Genomic DNA, 25,284 nt, shown 5'->3' on the forward strand with positions numbered 1-25,284 from the left:
GTCAGACAGGCTACTGCACAGGAGACCTGGAAATCATTATCAACGGAGCAGGTCTTACTGTATATCATTTGAAATAGCAGCATACATGGGGCAGTGAGAATGAGTGGCAGGCAGCCTTGGTGCAAATGTTCTGTATACAAGAGATGTTTTCCTTTGTATAATGATTTTCTGATTAAAAAACAAACAAACAAACACTTACCAGTTAATGTGTTTGAACTCATGGATTGTTAGACTTCTATGGATTGTTAGATTTTCTTTCTAAGACTGCCCCGTTTTTATTAGCTACTGCTCTTTCCTTCTTTTACTGGAAAATAGATCTCTTCCTGCATTTGAACGATTGATATGCATTTGCTGTATCGCTAATTGTTGAAACTTCACTGGAGAAGATTAACAAGCTTTGTCAGTTCATTACTGCTTCTTTTGTTTCCTTTTTTGTGATGAATAGCCATTGTTGATACCCAGTCAGCATCCTTTCTGTTGCAATTTAAAGACAGGAATGGAGTTAATGTTAATGGAATATAAAAAGATTAATTCATTTTCAGGGTTATTTTGGTTTTAATAAACTAATAGCTATAAAACAACTCAAGTTATCAGTTGCCTTACTGTACAGCTGGAAACAAATGCATCTTTTTTGCTTTCAGCAGCTCTTGGCATCACATTTTCTACTGTGTATGGGAAAAATATTTAGGGCTTGTGGTATCCTAAATGCAGTGGTACCTCACCTGGAGGTAGAGCTATTATGAGTGGTAAGAAGCTTTTAGGGAGTGATCATCAAATAAAGGCAATATGACCTGGGAGTTTGCAAATTACATGGAACATTGGTCTAAATCCTCACCTGTATTGCATCCATAAGCACATAAGGGGCAAGGGAGCAGGCAAACCCTAGCTGCATAAATGGCTCATGCCCCACCTCCTGGTTTAGAGCTAGCCTACACACACTTTTGCACCAAAATGACTAAATAGTTTTTAGTTTCCAAAGCTGTGCTTTTGTCTAGACAGAGGGGTAGCCGGGCCAATTTGAGTGACGCTGTGACCCTGTGCACCAGGTCGCTATGCCAATCACTGGAATTTGGCCCCTCCATCTATACTGATGAGAATATATCTTTAAAATAATGAGTCACAGTCCCACATAGCCGATAAATATGGGGTCAGAAATGGGCTAGAACTGGAGCAGGTTGAAATGGGCTAGGCAATGAGAAGGCTTTTCTTTTACTGTTGGTCTCAATGCCTCATTTTCTGATTAGATACATGCATGCCATAGGGTAATTATGCTCAGTATGGGAATGAAACAGCGTTCTTTCTTCCAGTTTTAAAATGAGGCTTTCTTTTTTATGGGAAATATGGTTAGACAAACGTAGAACTATTCTTATTGATGGCCATTCCAGTGGCTCACTTCAGTTTGAGTTAGAACCAATGGAGTACTGTGATATGCATATTGACATTGTTTCATATTATAATTTGCGTGCATGGGATGATCTTTTCTAGCTGTATAATCAGTCCTGTGTGTAGAGTCTGCCTGGTGGTTTGGAGAGATTTTTAAAGGCTTTTTAGCTTCAGGAGTTTGGTTTACTCTGTGTGGCTGAGGCAAATTCCACAATGGAAGAAATGAGTCCCCTCTTTTCCACTTTGACATTTGTCCTAAGTACGGCTTGACATTAGATTTTATTTGTGCCTGAAAGACATTAATACTATTTTAATTTAAAATATGTGTGATTATAAGAGTATGTACTTTTCTTTCCACGTTTGGTGGGAGAGGGAGAGTTTACAAAGTTTGTGGTTAATGTATTATATGAGTATGTGCCCTACATGACTCAGAGACTTTAAGGTCAGACCACTGTGATCATCTAGTCTGACCTCCTGCACATTGCAGGCCACAGAAGCTCACTCCCCACTCCTCAAATAGACCCCTACCCTATGACTGAGTTACTGACATCCTCAAATCATGATTTAAAGATTTCAAGTTATAGAGAATTCGCCATTTACACTAGATTAAACTAGCAAGTGACCCATGCCCCATGCTTCAGAGGAAGGCGAAAAGCCCCCAGGGTCTCTGCCAATCTAATCCAGGGGAACATGTCTTCTTGACCCCAAATATGGTGATCAGTTAGACTGTGAGCATGTGGGCAAGACCCACCAGGCAGCTACCTGGGAAAGAATTCTCTGTAGTAACTCAGAGCCCTCCTCATCCAGTGGCCCATCTATAGCCTATGTGTTAGATTCCTATAGCTAAATCAGGGCGGGCATAATGTTTTACTGTCTTCTGCCATATAAGTTACAGCAATATTTGCTGTTGTATTGTATATATGTATTGGTTCTGAGTAATTTTATCTTATTGTGGTTTATTTGCAGCCCAGTCTTGGAAAGCCTTTCTCATATGAGTAATCCTTACACACATGAGTAGTCCCACTGGAATCATGTGTGTGAGGATTGCTTGCCTGATTAAAGGCTTAGACCCTGTCTTTGTTATAAAACTTTCAGTCCAGCTGTTGTTTTAAAGAGCCTTTTTAAAGTAAGAATTATTGTCATGTACAGTACTTGGGATCGAACAAACCAGCAGATATCCTGAGTAGAGGGTAAACGGCTGACAGACTGTTTTGTAACTAACAACATTTTGAAAGAAGCTTTTTTTTGACAGCTATAATTAATGAGTTTCAATAATAGGTGTAAAGTAGGAATGATAAAATAGCAGTTAACAGACCTTGCAGCCTAAAAGGCAGCTGTTGGGGATAGTTGTTGGACATACATCTACATTTTTTACTGTAACTGTAAATGGAAGAAAAGCAGATCTACAGTTGTGGAGTTCAGCTAATCAGAGTCAAGCAGTGTCGAATCTGTACTGCTAAGCTGCCAGTGGGAGAGGTTCCTGCATTTATGGGATCAACATTCCCAAGGAAATCTGGTACCTGCTTCTTGATGTGTCTGGATAAGCGCATTACAAACTGTATGGCACAGTAGGAGCATTCAACTTCAAAAATGCATATACAGCTCTTTTTTCTGTTTGTAAGTTAGAATGGGATAGCCTTCATTGAAACTAATGTAAGTGCCTGGTCCTGCCCTCCTCAGTATTGCTTTTATCATTTTTAATGTCTATTGCAGTAGTAGCTGGAAATAGAAGTTAATGTTTGCAGAACATATTCAGGTGCATGCAATCAGTTCCCATTGAAATCAACATATTGAAGTAAATAAGAGTTGCATCTAAGGGTACAGTTGGCCTTTAGAGGCCATTGTTCCACCTGAACTGGCAGTTTAATAAGTAAAAAATACAGATGAAGAAATCTGTCTACTCCCTTACTAAATGAATAATGAAAGAGTTGGTGTTGATTTCCATGAGATGTAGCCTTATTTTTTGAGATACTTCAGAAATGGTTGAAATGGTGTACAAAATAACAATGTTGGAATGGGCTATAAAAAACTTACTTACATGTTTCTAAAGCTTCCCTGAAATTTCATCATGAAAATATGAAATTGATATAGTTCAGTTTAGTCATTTAAGCATGGAAGGGGCAACTTGCTATTTAATTTTCTTCTTAACCCTGCCCTTGCATGGTATTTCAACGTCCCTTAAAGGTGAACTGCAAACCAAAGGAAAACCCTATGTGTGTCTGTCCTTTTACTGCTCCTTTATGATGCATAAAGACAGGCTATGTTTTTAATTATCTTTGATTATTTTTAAATAAAAAGCAAAAAATACAGTCAGTAAACATGAATACAGTCTTCCATGAAGCAGGGGAAAAACTGGAGCTTTCTGCTGACATTGGAATAATCCGTTCTTGACTCACCTTTTTTCTGGACGACACAGGCTTTCTTTGGAGGATATGGAATGTGTCATCACATCTGGAATTTGAAACCTGAGCTACTGTTCTCCCAACCTCAGGTTCAACATCTCTTCTCCCCTCTGTGGGGTCTAAGAGAACTGCAGCTCACGTTTCAACCTCCTGCTTTGGTGTTGAGTTCCAGGTCCTCCAAAGATTGCCAGACTCCGCCAGGAAAAAAAAGTAGTTGGGACTTGATGTGTCTAATGTTAAAAACAGGGGGAAGATGCTCTCTTAAAATAGCGAACTTTGCAGTTGCCTTTTTACATCACAGTGAAGTGGTAAAGGACACTAACAAAACAAAAGTGTGTCATTGTGCAATTCACCTCCAACTCCCAAACACTGAGAGTTGAGATTACTGGATGTTATATTCTAGTAGGGAATGTAGAGTTTAACAGCAGAAGCAACACACCCAGGTTAAAAATTCAATGATCAGCAACAAATGTGCCCTTTATTTCATTTTCCCAGCTGAAATCCTGGATAGACATTATTGGCTTTAAACCTTTTCATTCAATGAAAAACTCTAAAAAGTGTTTCTTCTGAATCAGTCACTTTAAATGAGACATATATGGCACTATAAATTAGCATAAAACAGAGGTGTTCTTTGTTTCAAACACTTTACATTTGCTTAACAGTTAACTACTAAAGGGGTGTCTAAAATACCTGAAATTCACTCAGAAGAGTGATGCACAACTGCTGAAGGGATGAAATAGAATTTACCCCCAAAAAGTGACGCATTTAAAAAAGTGTGGAAAATAGTAAAAATACTTAATCTGTATATTGTGGTTTTCCTATGTAGATCGAGAAGTGGTGGTACGAAGAAGTTAAATATTTTTGCCTGTTTGTCTTAGAGATGGAGAAAACTGAGGTGAAGTCATACAGCAGGCCAGTGGCAAAGTCAGTCTCCAGTGCCCTTTTTACTGAGCCTCAGTGACAAGTGGTCTTTTGTGTGTAGGATATTGAGATCTTAAGCGTCTCCATAACACTTTGATGTAATTTTTTTCAAACTTTAGATCTTGGCATAGAGAAACTGGAATGAGGAATATGGCGTGCGTGTCCATGTGAAGGCAGGGAGCCAGCATAATTATAAGTGAACATTCTTGTATCACAGAAATGTAAAGAAAATATATGAGCCAGTCTGGTGGTCCCTGGCAACACAGTGCAGGAGATCTGAGCTCAATACCGCACTCCCCAAGCTGGTTAGGGCTAGAAGCATGCTCGTTCCAAAGGGAGAGGGTCTTCTGAGTGATTCTTATAAAGGCACTGGCAGACTTTGGTGGCAGCCATGTGCAGCCATCAGTCCCAGAGGATGTCTTTAAAAGTGGTGGCAATAGGAGAAAGTAAAGCAGAGGGTGAGATCTGGAGGATCTCCACCTTCAAAATACCTCTGTGTGAGTGTTTATTGTGGGCCTCCTATTGGAAATGTGGGCTCCTAAATAGCTTGTCCAAATCCCATATGACCTGAGGAAGGGCTCTGTGTAACTCGGAAGCTTGTCTCTCACCAGCAGAAGCTCATCCAGTACAAAATATTGCCTCACTCACCTTGTCTCTCTAATATCCTGGGACCGACACAGCTACAACAACACTGCATACAATATTCAGAGTGGCATTTCAGCATGTAAAATGACTATATGTTGTCGATACTTAAACTCCGGTTATGAAAACCAGGCTCCAGGTGTTACTTTAGTCTCATTCGTGCTAACAAACTACGCTAAGAATATTCCATCAACATTAGAAAAAGGAAACAAATGTGGAGTTTGAAATTGCTACTAAAATTACTGCACTTGTCAATCACTGTGATTGACAGTCGACATCTCCAATCAAAAACGGCTCCCTTTCTTATCTCTTGACACATTTCTATTTTCTCCCTGCTTTGTCATGGATATGCACCTTTTTGGAAGCCATTGATTTGTGTGGATCTTTACCAGTTTAGAAAAAAATGGGAGGGCAAGAGAGAACTAAAGCCTTTAGTAGTTGGGCTGCCTTCCAGCAATTTTCTTTAAACCAAGTTGTGGACTTTTTCGGTTCTTTTGAAATAGACCTAGCTTGGGCTGAACCCACATTTCCTAGCATCTGGGGATGAGCAAAAAGACTATATACCACTGTAAAAAATGAACTTTTTTTAAAGCAAACAACCATAACAATTAAAATGAAATAAAAGCAGAATTTGTCAGCTGCACAAACAGCAATCGCCCAGCAGCGGTGGTCAGTGACTAGGAGTGCCCAGTTCCTCATCACATTAGTGAGAATTTGTAATTAAGACCACAACATGTGTATCCTTTGTAACAAAACTAAGTCAGTCTGCTAACCTGATCTATGCAGGGGGAAAGAAGCTGAATAGAGATTCTGAGCCTTGCTTTGCTGAATGCCCCCATCTCTCATTGATACAGTGGTAGGAAAAGGAGGGTCATTATCTTGCAGGATCAAGTCCTCTGCTGGTTATTTAGGGCCAACCAAGTCCTGGAAGGGCAAGGAGCTCTTCCCTTTGAGAGGCTCAGCACCCTCAGCTCTGAAACTGAAGTTTGAGCTGAGGAAAATCTGCACGTTATAGGATGTGCTCAGCTCAATGAAGGATTGAGCTGTTAATATCTCTGGTAATATTCATAGGAACTGTACTGTAGGAAGCATTGCTTTATTTAAATTTTTTAAATAGGAGTGTACACATCTGTCTTTATACCCAGCAGTTTTTCTGGCCCACAACAAGTCCTCTGTGAGTTTCCCCAACTGAGCTCAGTGGGATCTCTGTCAGCTGCAAGATTTATGTCATCTTTTTCAGTCCTGAGAACTGTTCCTTGAGCTTTTCACATCTGGATTTAATTGGAAAGACATTAAAAGACATTAAGTGTGCTGGAAAAGCATATTTTAGGGAAGATCCTTATAGACACTTCCATTAAAGGAGCTGATGGTTATAGGTTAAAACAGGATGAGGACAAGTCGTCAACAATTAGCAAGGACAAAATTACATTACTAACGGCTTCAAATGAGAAGTCCTGCTTGCAATAGTGGAAACTGATTCTGATCTCACTTACACCAACTTAAATCAGGAGTAAAATACCACTGAAGTCAGTAGAGTTACATCCATGTAAAAATGGGGTAAGAGAGATCATAATCAGGCCCTTTTGGCTCTAACATAGAACTGTAGAATTTTCACCCATCTGTGTGTTTAATTTTTTTTTGTCTATTTATATCCTTACATAAAATGATATTTCAAGAGGGCAATTGATTATAAATGCTATCAGCCTCATCCTTCTCAAACTCATGCGGGCTGGGAAGTCTATTTCAGAGAATGCATATATTCTGTTGTGGCTTGTATGAGACAAGCGAGTTGTGAGCTTGGATCAAGGAAATAACACACTTAGATGTGGGTTTCTTTACAGACTAATGCAAGAAGCTACAGCAATAAACTACCTGTATTGTTCAAATCATAGTGTGCCGTTTGAACAATATAATCTGAGATTGGAAACCAGCAGGCAGCCGTTTGCAGTTAATACCGTCATGTGCTGCTGTTTACAAACTGCAGTTTCTAGTTGTGTGCAGACTTAAAGGCAGTTAAAATCTAAGGGCACTTACTTGGCATGAGAAGGTGAATATATATTCTTTCTTTTTAAAAAAATTATTAAAAACAAGGAATCTGATATTTAGGAGATTGTTTCAGATGCTTTAGTACTGGGAACAAAGTGAAAAGTCCTTTGAAATAATATCCTGCCAATCTTTAAAAAAAACAAAACCCTTTGTATTTTCCACTTTAAACTACTCTGTAGAACATTTCAGCAAAACAAATAGATTTGTTTAAAGATTTTTCCCCTCTTAAAGATGGAAATAGAATTCTTTTTCTAGTTCCTGAAGAACATTTACAGGTTTAAAATTCATGAGAAGACTAAAGTTTGGTGTGTGGTACTGGCAGGAGTTAGACACACATTTGAATTAAAAATTTGGGATACAATGGAGAAAGTGCTTTTATTTTCTACCATTCTGTATTCTCCACCTTTCAAAATCTCCCTTAGTCCTTAAACAATTGAAGCTATATTCTCTTAAGTTTCTCACTAAGTTACATTTATTTTATCTTAGACTGTCTCCCAGTTCTCCTACTGCCTGTTGTTTGGCCATGGGCCAATCATTTACTCTTTCTTCATCTCAGTATCCTCATTTTTAAAAATGGGGAAGATAATGTTACTCTTGCTCTGTAAAGCAATGTGATCTCAGTGGCTGAGAGAATGCTTGCATTATATAAGTGCTGTAACCCACTGGTGAATGTGTTACAAATCCTACTTATGTGACCGCCTCCATCTTGCCCACCACAGTATTATGATTATGGGATTTGTATTGAGATCATTTGGTGGTTTGACCTTCACTGTGTCCTAAGATTTTGGTGTGGTTACACTTTGTGAGTTTATCTTTAATGCAAGTTTTTGGCCATTCCTTATGCTGGCAATTGCCAAGGAAGAAAAGTTTAAATAACAGAGTCAATTCAAATCTCCTGTTTTATTAAAACTCATTTTGTAATAGAGTCTACAATTTTAAAGAATCAAATCTTTGGTTCAAGATCTGACCACAGTAAAAAAAACAAAATTTTGCACTCCTGCTTCTTTTCCTTCTAAATGTTATGGGCTGCCAACTCCTGTTCTTACTATCCCATCTGGCTTAGGACAATGTTACTGTTCATGTAAAGAACCAGTCCTCCTTCTGTTTCAAGCAGTGAGAGCAGGATTCAGCCAAAGTTCTCTCTTGTTGGCTAAGCTTTTGGTGTGTTTATCTATTACCAGCCATTTAGTGAAAGTTATGTTAGTGATGTAAGAGTCTGAGCCATGGCAGACAACATTGTTGATGAAGAGAAAATGTTTAATGTCCACCAGATCCTCAAAAGTGACTTCAAAGGCTTCTACCATCTGAGGACCTGAATCTACATTTTAAAATTAAGGAGTAGAGCTATGTGAATAATAGATTTTTGGTTCACTGGCAATTCCAAAAAATCAAAAAAAAATTCAGTTTTGCTTGAACCCAAAATTAATTTTTCTGAAATTTTCAGAAAATCGAAAAGTTAAAAGAAGTTCACTTCATTTGATTATTTACCATTTTTTCATGTACAAATTTAAGGACATTTCAGAACAATCCTTTTGAATCCAAAGAATCAAAACATTTCATATTGATAATATCAAAACAAAATAATTCTGTTTTTTCAGGGTTCTTTTTTTAGGTTTTGTTTGATCAAACAATTCAGAGAAATGCAACCAAGTCTGCACTTTTGCCCCAAAAAATATTTGATTGAAAAAGGTTCCTTGGTTCTAATCAGGAGACCAAATTGTCCTTAGTTAAACTAGCTCTCAATGTTAATAGGGTTAACTTCAGTGAAGGTGCCACAATATAACAGAGAAGAATTTGATGCTTAATTGACGTACAAATGCCTATAAATAAATCATTTAATTAAATTAGATCCAGTGTTCCGAGTACACAGGTGAAAAGGATAATTGGATAATTTCTGATAATTACAGAAGTAAGCATTGGAAAAGTCATATTACATGGGTCATGTAGTCCACCCTATGTGCCAGTGCAGGATACTGCCGGAGTATATTTTCTAGTCTTGTCCAATCTAGTGTTGAGGGCCAGGTTTCTTAAAATCACCTATAATTTTCAGACCTTCAACTTTGCAGTCACATTCAGGTGCTGGACCAAATTATAGCATTTAGATACCTATTTACATGATTTCATTTACAAATTCTGTAGTTAGACTGCTAAATACTTTTATTTTGTGCCTCTAATTAATTGCACCCATACTTGATTGTAGATGCAATGTTAGAGGTAGGGTTGATTTAAAAATTTGGAACAATATGTCTTCAAAGATGGGTTTGCTTCTTTGGGTTGAATTGTCATTTTTTCTATCAGCATGATCAGACCAATAAGGCTAACAAAAGCAAGTCAGAACATAGAATGGCTCCCAAAATGGGTTATGATCTACTTATTGTTTAGAGAAGGTTTCCATTGGGTCATGGTTCAATGAAATTCCACTGTCACATATGATGTAAACACTTGTAAATTTGACTTAAGAAATAATATGTTCACAGAATGTCCAAGTTATGGCGTGCCATTAATCCCTCCGGTCTCCCTCTTTGAATTGTAATAACTGAATTAAAAATATGGTGAAAATCTTGGATTCAGAAATTAACGTTGGTTTTAAAAGACTATCAAAACTATCATGAAAGCTACAACTAGAAGGTACAAGTTAAAGAACAAATATTTTCAAAAAGAATTTTAATTAAGTCCTTTTAACTTTTGACTATGGAAGCTAAACCCCTAAAGCCAAATTGACCATTAGGGCAAGCAGTGACCTTGATGTTGGAAGTCTCCGCTTGGTACCTGGCAGAGAGCGTCTTGGTCTTGTTGCCATAGTTACTCAAATTTACTGACAGGTACCAACAGTCTCCAGCACAAATGTGAGCAGATGCATCCATGCACACATGGATACAGATAAGAGTGTCCTCCACAGCAAGTATTACAAGATCTCATGGGATAACCTTTTCAAAACCATTGAAGTGACTTAGGAGTTTAAGGATATGTCTAGACTTTGAGCTGAGCGTGTGATTCCCGGCTTGAGGAGACATTGCCTCACTAGCTCTGACTGAGCTAGCATCAGTGCTTAGTTTGTGCCAGGGTTGAGACTTGGCATTTCATACTCCTGGCACCTCTGGGCTTGCCTTGTCAGTTATGAAAGTAAAAAAATTGCTTGAGCCCCGGCATCTAATTGCTTGAGCCCCAGCACCTCTTTCAGTACAAATTAAGCACTGGCTAGCATGCTAAAAATAGAGCATAGCTGCCCCAGGTACATGCATCTGGACTTGGACTGGCCCATCCTGGGAGCAGCTAGCCCCTTCTGCTGCTCACATCGCCACAGCTATGCTCTGTTTTTAGCACATTAACTCGGGTATGTTTCCTCAAGCTGGATATCAGGTATGGCTCCTCAGCCCGAAGCATAGATGTGCCCTAAATCCCTTTGAAAGACAGCACTTAGGTGTTTTTAAATACTTTGCCCATGTTCCTTGTATACCCGCTAACTTAATCTCAAGCACATGGTTAAAAAAAGTGGAGAAGGGATCTGAGAAAACATGGACATCAGCACAAACCTTGCTGTGGAAATGAGTAGTTATGTATTCCAGCCTACTGCAACCTATAAGCAATGATGAGGCCTAAGCTTGGTGACAATGCAGCAGCACTTGAATCAGTGCCAGACTGAGTTTCTCTAAGCTCTGTCTCATCTCTCTTTTGTCTTTATTAATTACTATTATTATTATTATTATGAGCTTGAGCTTCTTCTACAATCAGCACTGTGTACTTGCCCAGTGCAGGATCAAGCCCCACAGTAGCACTTATGTTAGCAGTGAATGTAGCTGTTCGTGTTAAATTCTCATTCTTCACCCAAAAGCATACATTTAAAAATCTACTTTATTCAATATATTACCAATAAGCCATGTTTCAGAATGGTTTGTTTATGCCCAGTACAGAAACTTTTGGTTCATGCTATACTGCGGTAGAACTGCCTCGTCACAGACTGATCATAAAACTGCTTCTCAAACCTTAAAAGATAAATGCTTCAGCATCCTCTGTTGCTGGAGCTACTGCACAGTCACAGGAATGAGATCAAGGGACATACTCTGGCTCTTCATGTGTTAAGATAAGGCAAATATCAAAGTGCCAAAAGATTGAATTACTGGTGTGAAAAGTCAATAAATGCAACCAGTTGCATTACTGCTGTGGGCTGTTGAAGGGAGAATCCCTCCCAAACAATCCTGTGGATCACAATCTTGTACTCCATCCAGTCCCTGAGCTACTGAGGGATGGACATAGAGAAACTCCAAAAAAAAAAAAAAGTTTGTACAACGAAAAGACAAAAAACATGTGTGCCTGATGTTGGTAGAAGCCTGTTTGTGCCTAATACTTTAGAAAAGTTATTCAAGGACAGTTAATCCCTTACTTAACAATTACCCCCATAAACCTGGCAAAGTCAGTGTCTGCATAGATTATCTGCCATGTAAATGCTGGTTGCATCCATTAAAGTTGGCTGCAGCAGCTTTAACTAACACAGATGACTTTTTCAGAAGGGGTCTAAGTTCTATATTAATGAACCATCAGTCTTTGTTTGAACAGAGGATTCCTTCTTCTTCCCCCCTTGCTTCTTTGGCAGGTGCAACCATTACCCTTAACCTTAGTGCATGCCAGGTGAATGTTCCTTTGTGCAGAGATTAATTTGTTTTGGAAAATACTATTTTCCATGTAAATGACATGAGTTAATCAGATTATGCTATGCATGAAATACACTGGGTATAAACTATTTGCAAAAAGGGTTTGAAGTCATTTAATTAAGGCTTACATTGTGTAGTGTGAAAAGCCTTTTTGAAATTTAGTTTTTAAACAGATGTTAAAATTGGTTAATCAAGTGGAAAGCATGGGGCATTGTGAGGAAGATGGTAGAGGCTCCTAGCAGAATGCAATGCTTGTGACACAGGAAATTTAGTTACAATAGTAACTGTGTGGGAAAAGGTATTTGTTCTCAATACCCATCACTTGATTTCTCTTTAGTTTATATGTATATATTGCCATCTTGATAAATCAAGGCAGATTAAATAGGCATTTTAAGGAGTAAATTCTCAGCCACCTATGCATGTGAAATTTTGCACAAGCAAATACATGCAATTGTATTTGTGTTCATGTGCCATTGTGGGTGTGAAAAAGTCAAGGCCAGGTAGAAGCCTGTCTGAAAATTTGCTCCCAAAAAGAGTAAGAACGCCTTAGACCTTCAAAGAGATGAGGGGAGAGGGAGAGAGAGAGTGTGTGTATGTTTAAAATTATTACTAAGCCTGTGTGGTATTCTTGGAACACTAATCGCTCAAACTCACAACAGGCCTGGCACTGATTTCTCAACAGCCTTTACATTTTGAAATTAAACCCACCTATTAAAAACGTATGAAGCCACACTCTTTGTGGATGTAAACACCTTTGACTTCAATAGGATTGCATTGATTGTATGTTAGTAATTAGCCAACTTTGGGGAAAAGACCTCCATATTTTTTGTTATTTTCTAAACAAGGAGAAATTTAGGGCTGGATTGTCATTCACTGATCTCTATTTTTGTTGACAAATAACTGCAGGTCCAGTTTTGCTCCTGCAATAATAGGTGCTGCAATTCTGAGTTGTAGACCCAATCAGGGATCTAGGATTAGCTTCACAAAGGGATTTAGGCACCTGCCAAGTTAGGCACCTAAATCCCAGATTTAAGTTCGATGGGTCTTCACAAAATCTCTGCTCAGCTTCCACCAAACCGTGTGGGCACCTAAACACACACTGCAGCTAAGTTTCTGGCTCTGAGCATGCGCCCAGCTGTCTCACTCTAGGCATCTGTCTGCCTAAGCCCAGTGCAATTCATGAACTGGAGCAAGACAGACACTCCTCCCGCTAACGTGCCTGCAGGGCCTGATTGGGTTGGGGTGCTCAGAGCATGCATAAGTCCACATAAAATGGCTGGGGGAGGAGGGCCAACTCCCTCCTAGCTTTTAGTCCAGTGGTTAAAGTACTCACCTGGTATGTGGGAGACGGCTGCTTCAAGTCCTCGTCCTCTCAGCTGATGAGGGAAAGGAAGTATAACAGGGATCTGCCACCTCTGAAGTTTGTGCCCTAATGCAGTGGTTCACAACCAGGGTTACATATACATATACCCCTGGAGGTACGCAGAGGTCTTCCAGGAGGTACATCAACTCATCTAGATATTTGTCTAGTTTTACAACAGGCTACGTAAAAAGCACTAGTGAAATCAGTACAAACTAAAATTTCATATAGACAGTGACTTGTTTATACTGCTCTATATACTATACACTGAAATGTAAGTACAGTATTTATATTCCAATTGATTTATTTGATAATTATGTGGTAAAAATGAGACAGTAAGCAATTTTTCAGTGACAGTGTGCTGTGACACTTGTGTATTTTTATGTCTGATTTTGTAAGCAAGTAGTTTTTAAGTGAGGTGAAACTTAGGAGTCTACAAGACAAATCAGACTCCTGAAAGGGGTACAGTAGTCAGGAAAGGTTGAGAGCCACTGCCCTATAGGATATTCTGATGTGAGGCTCCCTCAGTCTCTCCTGCTCAAGCTGTTCCACTTTAGATAAATAAGTGGTGAGTGGTTGGAGCAGAGGGACTGGATCCTGGATCTCCCACATCTTGGATGAGTGCTCTGACCCCCAGGCTATAGTCTCAGTCTCATGCCTACATGGGCTCTCTCTGCTGCTGACTATGTATCAAAAGTGGAAGAGACTGAGGGAGTCCCACATCAAAATAGCCTATAGCCCACTGGTTAAAGTACTCACCTCAGAGGTGGTAGATCCCTGTTTAAATCCCTTCTTTCATCATGCAGAGGGAGGACCTGAACCAGAGGTCTCCCACATCCCCAGCTAAGTACCCTAACCATGGGTCAAAAGATATGTGGGAGGTCTCTTCCTCCCTCCCCCCAGCTTCTTGCAAGAAACACCATAGGCACCTGGCTTGAAGAGAGGAGCGAAAAGAGAATCCCAAGCAGAGTTAGGCACTGAACTTGGAGAGAGGAGCTGGGCTTGGGGGACACACCTTGGCATCTCCCGTGGGCTAGTTTTGGCACCTCTTTACTTAGCATGCTGCCTTTTGTGAATCTCATTGGGAGGCACCTATCTCCCACCATCCATTATACAGAAAGCCTAAGCCCCTGGTTCAGGCTTTGTGAATCCAAGTGATTGTCTAAAAGTTAGGTGCTGTGGTGCCTAAGTGCCTTTGTGAATCTAGCCCTTCAGCTCCTGGTGACCTAAACTCTGGTCAAATAATTATAGGGTAAAATGGTGTTCAGCTATTTATAACCCATAATTTTATTCCTGAAAAAGGACATCCCAATATAGCCAAGCTAAAAATTCCCTTTAAAAATTGGAAAGTAGTTTCTTGCACTTCTAGGAACCTGGAGATAGAAGGCATCTCACCATGAGTTGGCACTGATGAATGGTATATTAACCAGGACTGTGGCATTCCTGTGATGAAGTTTGTGGTCACTGAATACTTGATAGGAATATTTAGAGCCATAATCTATGCTGAGATACAAGCAAAAAAGTCAGCTGGAAACTCGCACCGAAGATGACAAAATTTGGCTATTTGAGTTCCATAGACGATTCTGAAATGCAACAGATTTAAAAAGAGAAAAACAGCTGTATGCCGTGCTAAAAAGAGCCCATGAAATCTTTATCATGAAGACGTGAGCTGAAATACAACTCCTCTAGTGCAGTCTCTGCCTTCTGGTCTCTGTGAAAGGATGACTTAATGTTACTAGATTGTCATTACAAAACATTTAATCCCTATAGAGGGAAGCAGGAAGAATAGCCACGAATTTCAATACCATTTACTAATTGCAAATTGACTTGAGGAAAGCTACAAATAGCCAAAATAACTGGAAACCTCCACCTCCATCCTGATCTACACACATTTTTATCATGGAAATGGCAGCCAAGACAAACAAAGAGCAATGTAGTGCATCCTGTTGGCATCATATCTTTACACATTTCATGTATCACTTGTTTTCTGTATAGTTACAGCAGTGCCAAAAACATCTGTTGTATAACCTATGGGTCTTTATTCACAAAACAGTTGTAAAATCTTCAGGGGGAGAGAAATATTTCTCTCTCTCGCTTTATATATATATATATATATATATATATATATATATATATATAATATCTGTGCAGATGCTCTCTTGTAAGAAAAACTCTTAATAGAAGGAAGTGTCGAGCCTTTAAAAACAGAAATTGTTCACAAGATTCATTGTCAAATGTTCCATTTTTTCTTTTACATTTAACTGAAGTTATTCAGAAGTTACATTTATCAAGCCAAATTCATCCATGCTGTAAATCCAGTGGCAGCAATAGAATTGCATCATGGATGAAAATTAGCCCATTGTCTTTGCTTGTAGGTCTTCTTTGTTGCGCAAAACTTAAAACTCCCTTCTGCTCAGTTAACTACTCTGGCGTAGCCACGAGCTTCCTTCCTGCCCCCAGCCTCTCCAAGTTTATCATGGGCACAGAATGGGGGAGCTGGTAGATGGTAAAGAGCTGTGAGGAGAGCACAGCTACCAGGAACATTCCTGTTGCAATAGGAGGAGCTGAGCTGCTTGCAGCCCTTCAGTTTTCAGTTACTTCCATCCTGGCCCCTACAATCCTAACAGAAGCATGGAGAAGGAAGAAGAGACACAATTCATAATAAGGGGCTGTGAGGTACACCCAGGAAATCACTGCACAGCCCCATTCTCCATGCAGTGCCCCTCAGTTATGCCTCCTGCAGTAGACTTCCACGTTTCCTTTTTCTTTAAAAAAAAATAAATAAAAATCTCCCTTGACCTCCCAAAAACATTCTTTGTTATTGTGGAGTTAAGGTTACAGGGGTTCAGGGGTGCCCTGTGCTTCTTGTGCCCTTCTAGAAAGAAAGAGTTTAATTCCCAAAACCAAAATGTTGTAAAATGATGAATTGTAGCGTTAAGGTTTCCTTGTCTGCATTTTACAAGAAGGGTAGCTTTGCGAGACAACACACACACTCTAGATAACTTGGAAAATGCAGAGTTAAGGTGACACTTCCCACACGTTTTCCGGAAGGGCAGGAGAAGCACAGGGCATTGTTGAGCACCTGGAAGCTTAACTTCACCCTAACAAAGTTTCTTGCAGAGTATTACTATACGTGTTAAGTTCCACAAGCTGATTCAAGTATCTGTGTGAATTGACTTCGATAGTTAGGGTAGCCCTTTACTTTAGAACCCAGTTTGCTTCATTCCCACACAACGTCACAAGTATTGAACCATGGAACAGTGATAGATAGTATCATTTATGCAAAGACGATATAGTTTAAAATTTTGTTAGTTTACTTTTTCTGTCCACCATGTTTGGATCTCTGTGAGAAGTTTATGTTTGCAAGCACCTCTGTTCTCAATGTTACAGGAAAAGTGAGATTAACTGGATTGCTTTCACAAAATAAGCCTCAAGATTTCTTTGTAAAGTTTAGTAATGTGTATTATAAATAGTATAACGTTGAATGGTATCTTATTACGTATATTTCCCTACTATATAAATCAGATAAAAATGTACCATATTTCCATCCTTGACATCAGGGTTGTAAAGACTAATGTCTTAATTCAACACAGCTTATTTTTGCAGTGATATTCTTCCACTGCCAGAGAAAGAGGAAAATAGATGTTCTTACAAGCTGTTTCTATTGTGAGATCCAACATAATATTTCTCCAAGAAGTTCCAAAATAGTGTTTCAGCAAAGGTTAAAGAAATACTTACTGAAGATACTCTACAACTTTTAATCTTGTTTAGCATGTCTCCACAGTGGTCAGTTAGACAAATAAAACAATAGTAAATATCTAACAAAGAAAGTTACTCTGATCCAGGCAAGTTTAACAATAAATTAAAAGAAATCTATACAAACCCATTTTGGCTTTTGACAATTGTTGATTTTAGTGACCTGTGGTTAATAGAATCATAGAAATGTAGGGCTGGAAGGGACCTTGAGAGGTCATAAAGTCCACTCCTCTGCACTGAGTCAGGACCAAGTAATCCTGACAGCTGTTTGTCCAACTTGTTTTTATAAATTTCCAGTGATGGGGATTCCTCAATCTTTCTTGGAAGCCTATTCCAGAATTTAACGACCTTTATAGTTAAAAAAGTTTTTCCTAGTAGCTAATTTAAATCTCCCTTGCTCCAGATTAAGTCCATTACCTCTTGTCCTACCTACAGTGGACATGGAGAACGATTTATCACAGTCCTCTTTATAACAGCTGTTAAAATATTTGAAGACTATCAGGTCCCCTCTTATTTTCTCAAAACTAACATGCCCAGATTTTTTTTAACCTTTCTTCATAGGCCAGGTTTTCTAAACCATTTATCATTTTTGTTGCTCTCCTCTGGACTCTCTCCAGTTTGTCTACATCTTTCCTGAAGTGTGGTACCCAGAATTGGACCCAGTACTCCAGCTGAGGCCTCACCAGTGCTGAGTAGGGCAGAATAGTTACCACCCATGTCTTACATACAACACTTTTGTTAATACACCCCAAAATTATTCCTTCCTAAGTGAAATACTTTGCAGTTGTCTTGACTGAATTTCATCTTGCTGATCTCAGACCAATTTTCTAATGTGTCAAGGTTATTTTGATTTCTAATCCTGTCATCCAAAGTGCTTGCAACCCCTCTCAGGTTGGTGTAGCATGATTTGTTCTTGACAATTCCATGCTGGCTATAACCTTATTATCTTGCAGGTACTTGCAATCTAATTTATTTAATAATTTGTTCCAGTATCTTTCCAGGTACCAAAGTTAGGATGACTGGTCTATAATTCCCCAGGTCCTCTTTGTTCCCCCTTTTAGAGACTGTACTTTGGTTTTCCTTCTCCAGTCCTCTGGAACCTCACCTATCCTCCATGAGTTTCTCCTAAGATAATAGCACATAATTAACCTGTGAACTCACTTCTATAAGATGGAGGCCAGACACTTAATGTATATATGTTCACCTATGAGCCCCAATCAAGGATCAGGGCTCCATTGTGCTAGGCACTACAGCAGGATGGATAAAACAAGAAAAAAATGTAATTAAAATATTAATTTTATTTAAATCAGTTTTTTTATTTAAATTAATATATTTTGCTTTTTTAAAAATAAACCTATTGAAAATTGAACATGAAATTTTGATAACCTAAGTTAAAAGCCTGAATTTACTATAATACTAAAATCATTAAATGTATTTAATATAGATTAAAATAAATTTAGAAAATATTAAGCAGTATATGTTTGCTGCCAAAGCTTTAAAGAAAGTCAAACCACTGAACTGATGGAAATCACTGACTAAGCACCTGGAACCAGTTTGTTGAAGTGCTAAATCAGCATTTGGCAGCTTTTTGCAGGTATAGAGAGAACATTTTCTTCATTTCAGTTAATTCAACTATTACAGTTCAATGGCTAGCTCATTCAAAGTTAAGGAAGTTGAAATAGCAGGAAAGCTTGTTTTCCTTTTCCAATCCACAAATAAAAACTAGGTGTGAGGATGAAATCTACTGGTTCAAAAGTCTTGAAGGACATGGTGGTCAGAGATAATCAATTCAATAACTATAGATAATGCTTCCTTTGTTTCATCAACCAGTTGGTTTTAAATGCAAAATATGTTTTGATAAACTTATATAAAAAAGTACCCAGAACATGTAAGGTTGTTTTATATAGAATACATACAACTTTAAAGTGCTTTTTGTGCATTTTTAATTGAATTCCAATTTCCAGCCAAATAGAGCTTGATGCAAATCATGAGTAAAAAATTTAATCCTTCAGTAAATAAGAAATTAAGCTAGATAATTGCTTAAATATGTATGGTTAGCAAAAACTAGTAACAAGTTTAGTATAAAGACTATATTTAGTTGCAAATCAACATTTTTAAATGGTTACGAACCAATGAGAACCAAACTTCCTTTATGAAAATAACTAAAGTACCAATTGAAAACAAGTTTAAAATTGATTATTTAAATCGAGGTTTCCTGTCTGCTGATTTAAATCAATCCACCCTGCACTATACAGACAAGTTAAAACAAGACAACAGTTCCTGCCCTAGAAAATTTACAATCTTGGCATAAGACAGGAAGCAACAGATGGATAAAACAGACAAATGGGGGTGAGGTAACAGAAAAGAAGAACTTTCAGCTTGCCACTTTCCTAACCAATGCCAGACAGTATTGATTTTGTAGGTATCAAACCAGATGTTTTAATGAGGATAAGGGAATGGCTTTACAAATTATAATAGGGAGTTTTTCCCCATGCATAGGAGGTGGCATAGGAGAAAGTGTAAAGGTGATTGAGGGAGAAGCAGATAATCAGGCAGTCAAGGCTGGCATTATTGGTAGAGCAAAGGTAATGGTTGAGAGCTCATAGATCTAACAGGGTGGGGCTAAAGGATGATGAGCCTTGAAGACAAAGACAAGGAATTGTGTTTCATACAGTGCAAGACAGGGAAGCCAGTGGAAGGAAACAGAAAAGGGGGCAGATGTAGTTGGAATGCCAAAAGGGGGCAGATGTGTTTGGAATGCCAGAGCTAGGAAGATTATCCTAGCATCACTGTTTTGAATTGACTTGAGGGAGGTAATGTGGCTGCCTTCAGTGCTAGAGAGATAATTACATAAATTGAGGTGCAAGAAGATGAGGGTCTGGCAGTCTGGACGGATGGAAAAGGACAAATCTTAGAAATACTATGTAGGTAGAAGCAGTAAGACTTGGACATGGTCTGGATGTGCAGAGATACATAGGAGAGAAATATCTGATTTGAGTGACTGGATGCTGGAATTATTCAAAGTAAAGGAAAAATAGGAAGGCTTCGGGTTGGAGTTCAAAAACTCAGTTTTGGCCATGTTGAGGCTATGTTGCCAGCTGGACATTTATATGGAGATATCAGAAAGATAGATGAGGATCTGAGGTTGGATGGAAGGAGGCAAACCTTTAATGGAGAAGAAAATTTGTGAGTAGTCAATGTAAAGATGGTATTCGAAGCCATGCTTGTGGATAAGGGCTTCTAAAGAAAAGGTGTCAAGACAAGAGCAGGGAGCCAAGCACTGGGCCTTGAGGACTAGAAAGAGGAGAAGATGACCTACTCAGCAGTGCACATAAAGAGCAACAGGAGAGAACAGAGTCTCGAAAGCCAATAGAAAACAAGATTTAAAAAAGTAGCGAGTGGGTCAAAGGCCTCCAAGAGGTCGACAGAACAAAGATGGACTAGAGTGTTTGGCCAGGCAGAGGTCACTTGAGACTTTAACAAGAGCAGTTTCAACGTCAGGAGGGGGGTGGATAAAAGAAGGTCAAGAATGAAGTTGGAGGAGAGGAACTCAAGGCAGCAGTTGTACATAGTGTGTTCATTAAGCTTGGAGGTAAAGGGATGGTATTTGGAGAGGCAGGTGGGAGTCAAGGATAGCATTTTGTTTTAGTTTTTTTGTGATGGAGGAGACTAAAGCATGCTTGTATTGTGAGGGGAAGGAGCCCAAGGAGAAGGGTATGGGAGAGTGGGGGCAAGAGAGACAAAGCAAAATGGGATGGGGAGGGGTATCCACTGGAGCAGATGGAGGGTAGATGAGAAATCTTGTCAGTGGCAGAGGAGAAGGGAGGGGAGGGGACAGTGCATGTCAGTCAGGGTGAAAAAATAAAGCTGCTTGGCTAGGGAAATGGCAGAACTGAAGGAGAAAGAGAACAAATTTGTTGTGGAAGAAGCTTCCATGATCACAGGGATTCCCTAGAGTTGCTAGAGATGAAACAAAGAAAGCAGATACTTAGGGCTGAGCCACGGCTGGACATTGGTAGTGCAGACTATGCGACGGGAGAGAGTAACAAAGGAGTTGAGGGGGTGGAGACTGTAGAATGGAGGGAATCAACAATCATGTCAACGGAGGTGGGAGGAGAGCAGACAAGAAGTTATCAGTGTTCAGATACTGGAAGACAAGAAGGACTGGGTGGCAGGGCGAGGGAAGGATGTGGGTAATGCCGATAAACTGAAGTTTAGTCAGAAATTTTTAAAGGTTCAGATATTTATATGGATAATAAAAGTAATCCATAATTGCATTTGAAAAAATAAAAATGTGCAAACCCTCATGCTTCTTGATGCCAATTACTAACTGCCAGGTTAAAGGTGAATTACAGAGCAAAACTTAAATTCTGCCCAGATCTTTTTGTTCAGTGCCCCCACTAACATAGGAAACTTTCGACACAAAAATATGTACTACATTGTTTTTCTTCTTTTCTGAAATCCCTTTGGCACTTCTTGGGTCTCTGAAGGCGTCCCAGAATGTGACATCATGTGTACATTGCAATGAGAGTTCTGATATTTAAGACTTCACATTCTTGGATACATTCAGTGAATCAGGAAGTTCTGAGAAGGTCTGAGAGAGGAAAAACAGAATTTTTAAAAGTTAGTTCAAACCTTTTCTATGCTCAGTGCCTGATGCAGCCTAGTTATTAGGGACATTTAGATAATGAAATCTGTTTTTCAGTTTAACATTGCATTTCAACTTTAAGACAAAACAGGTGGCTACTTGTTTGTTATAATGGATGTATTCTGAAGGTGAGATATGTAGTATCTGAAAGTTTCATAATCAGTGCTTGCTAATTAATCATGGGAAAGCATTTGTCTCAGTTGCCAGAGCAGTCAGCAGAGAGAAGAGTGATTTACTTAGCAAAACTGAAGCGGGTATAGGGGAGGAGACAGAAGCAAAGGAATAAAGAATGCACTTATGCAAATAAATTCAAGTCCTATAAATTGTAATATTTTTCCATGGCTGTTGCCTCCCTGTCATCCAGCACAGGTTCACGTACCTTCTCAATAGCCTTCACTGACCCGTGTATAAGATATGTCAGTGCCACAGTACTATCCTAGATCTAGCCATGCGCCTCCACCACCACCTCTTCGATTTTCTTCTTCTTCCTTTTTATTCCATTACACTACCCACATCTTTTGCAGCAATCACTGACCTAAGGTTCCCTTCTCAGGACCAAAGGGACGTGTGAGCCCCATAAGCACACTAAGGGAGTCTGGAAAGACTTCAGAGGCTAGAGAAGTAAGAATTCTAATGGGTATATTCTCCCCTTAATGCTAGTAACACAACTTCCATTAACATTAATGGGAGTTACCATATGCACAGAGAGGAGGACATATCCTTATGTTTGCTCACAAACCAGCTCTTTATCATGGCAGGGTATTACAAACTCTTTACTACCACCCTAACTTAATTTGCCTCAATACACAAGTGATACATTTAAAAAGAACTCCCATTAGTGATGTACTGTCTTAATTATATCATTACAAGACTAATATTTGACAACTCATTTTTATTCAGGCAGCTTTAAGTGCCTTGAAACAGTTTTCAGAACAAGGATTGGATCCAGTAGAAGGGGCTATGAAGGGTGAAAATGGATCACTTGAAAAGTAAGTGTCATTTAGTCTTTTGCATTTTAATGTCTGTGTTCTGTGCCAAATAAAAAATGTTAATTAAAAGCTTAATTGCCCTTTTAGACCTTAGCAAAAACTGTTGATCATTTCCTCTAGCATTCACATATAATTTGATAATTTGCACACACAAAAAGTATTTAGTGCTAGTTGTAGTGTTTACTAGCTAGTAATGATGCAGCCAGCATTCTTATGCATAGTTTTTCTTTTTATTGTTTGGCAGTTATGTAATTAGCCTAACACGAGTAACTGGACATTTTATTTTATGATCCATCTTGTTTTTAATCAAACAAACTGTAGTGCATGATGTTGCATGTAAGTAGGATAGCTTTCTGCCAATCAGTGTTTATGCACATAATGTCAATTTTATCCTAAAGAATTTCAAAGTAAAGCAGAATTTCTTTCAATTCATAAGAACACTGATCTGGAATTTTAGCTCTGAGTAATATACAACGGATGTATGATTCATAGTGGATTTTTTAAAACAAATTATTTTGAAAGAAGATAGGATTGTTTGTAAAAGCCAATAAAGTACATTTTCCAACTTTTAATGTGGCTTCAGGAACTAAGTCGTCTTAAATTACTAAATAGCAACGTAAGAGAAAAATAGACTATAAATATAAGTGGCATTTGGAATTTTCAGTAGATATACTGTGCCTATTTATAAAACTGATTTAATCAGAAACATTTTCCACATGATCTCATCAGCATAGTATCTGAACATAAATATTGTTGTTTCACTTTAAAATGTCACCTTTCATGGTGACCTTTGAATCTCATGTGCCATCTGCTAATAAACATGTCTTAAAGATGTGCAACCCTGGACCTTACCGCTCTTGTTAATGTATTAATCTTTCAGACAAGTCAAGCATCTGGGAGAGATAGCAGACAATAAACAGACTAACTCAGGCACCATTGCTCAGGACTGCAAGGATTCAAAGGCTGTTGTCTAGGAGCTTCCCAGCACCCACGGCCGCCACTGCATCCTTATAAACCTGTCAACACGCAATAGGGTGTATGTGTACAAGGAAATGAATGACTAATACCATTATTTGAGTCTTATGTGAAGACAACACTATTCTAACACAAGAGATAGTATACATGGTACTGTTTATTCAACTGGGAAAAAATAAAATTGAGCATTTCCCGCAGAACTTGAGATCAGATCATAACTCAATTGCCCAGAGGCAGTAGAAATCTGATCATGTTACTGGAGCTTAAAATAACAATTAATTAACAAAGCGTTAGGAAAAAAGATGAAGCTTAAAATTGATTAATAAGAGTCAGCATTGATTCAGTTATACAATTTTCTCATAGTGTAGTTTAAGTTCAGCTTTACTCTTTTTTAAAATAAATGCTTGAATATTTTAAAATTTATCAATGACCGTGCTGTGAGAATTGTAGTTGTTGTCTTCATATAGTCATACAGCTTATCTTTTTATGCAGCCATTATGCATTCTTCATTCTATATGGATATGGATGACTTTAAGATGCACTACTCAGAGTTGTATGCAAACAGAATTTTAAATCATGAAAAGTCTTTGCTTAAACATGAACTGATGTTAGTAATGATTGGACACAATATACTCCAGGAAAAGCAGTTAGGGTATTTGATTTCCCTCACCATTATCAATTGGAGAGGCGTCTTGCCTCCAAGGAACATTTCCCCCTTAATTCTGCTCTCTGTTGTGTGAAGCACATTTACACCCCATTCTGTGTGTTGTATCAACCCACCTTTTGCATCAACTGAGTGTTTTTAATAACTGCATTCTGACCAGGAACAGCAGATAGGATTGAAATGTTATAGAGAAAAAGGAAGAAAACAGTTGACACAGATGTAAAGATTCTCCTTGTGGAAAGAGTGGTGTTAGAGATTGAACTGGCAGCTGCATTCCATACCAGCATGTTCAGATTATGTGGCCAAATGCAGTAAAACCACATCAGTTCGTGTGTACAATGGTGGTGTCATCTTTATTCTTTAAAAATATTCACCTAGCAGCACTACTTGAAAAGTCACAAAAACTTACAGTGAACAACTAGTCCCTAGGCCAAGAACTGGACTAGACCATATCTTCTGCCACGTGGTTGCCTTCTATGAAACTATAGTTCTGCTTATATGTAACAAGCTCATTTTAGACTCAAGGATATAATTTTTTGAGAGCTTTCTATTTTTAAAAATTATGCAACAACAACATGACGCAGCAACAACTGCGCAACAGAATTACAATTACATACGATTTCACAGCCTCATAAACCACAGATCACAACCTAGCTGACTCACCAGAAAACACACACACAGGAACGGAAATAGTGCAAGGTGCATATGTAACTGGGCCACATTTGTGAAAGTCCTTCAGTGCTCTAGAGAGATTCCTCCACAAGGTAATAAGCATCATAAGCGCACAAAGTTAGTTACTGCTGAAAAAGTATATCCACAAAGTAGTGGCTTTACATCTAATCCTCTGAA

The 25,284-nt window shown here is 38.6% G+C and overlaps 1 protein-coding gene across 5 annotated transcripts in view; it reads left to right on the plus strand.

Annotated features, from left to right (window-relative positions):
- Positions 1-24,774, plus strand: part of STAU2 (staufen double-stranded RNA binding protein 2) — a 234,776-nt gene extending 210,002 nt beyond the window's left edge. For all 5 annotated transcript variants that reach the window (XM_067553611.1, XM_067553616.1, XM_067553612.1 and 2 more), the window contains 2 exons: positions 22,708-22,796; positions 23,677-24,774. In XM_067553611.1, the coding sequence (XP_067409712.1) occupies positions 22,708-22,796; positions 23,677-23,770 (183 nt within the window). In that variant the 3' untranslated portion in view covers positions 23,771-24,774. The remainder of the gene's footprint in view (positions 1-22,707; positions 22,797-23,676) is intronic.
- The last annotated feature ends 510 nt before the right edge of the window (positions 24,775-25,284 follow it).

Source organism: Emydura macquarii, unplaced genomic scaffold, assembly GCF_026122565.2.
Source record: "Emydura macquarii macquarii isolate MOO-44397 ecotype Brisbane River unplaced genomic scaffold, CSIRO-AGI_Emac_v2 contig_1477, whole genome shotgun sequence".
In the NCBI taxonomy this organism is placed as follows: domain Eukaryota; kingdom Metazoa; phylum Chordata; order Testudines; family Chelidae; genus Emydura; species Emydura macquarii.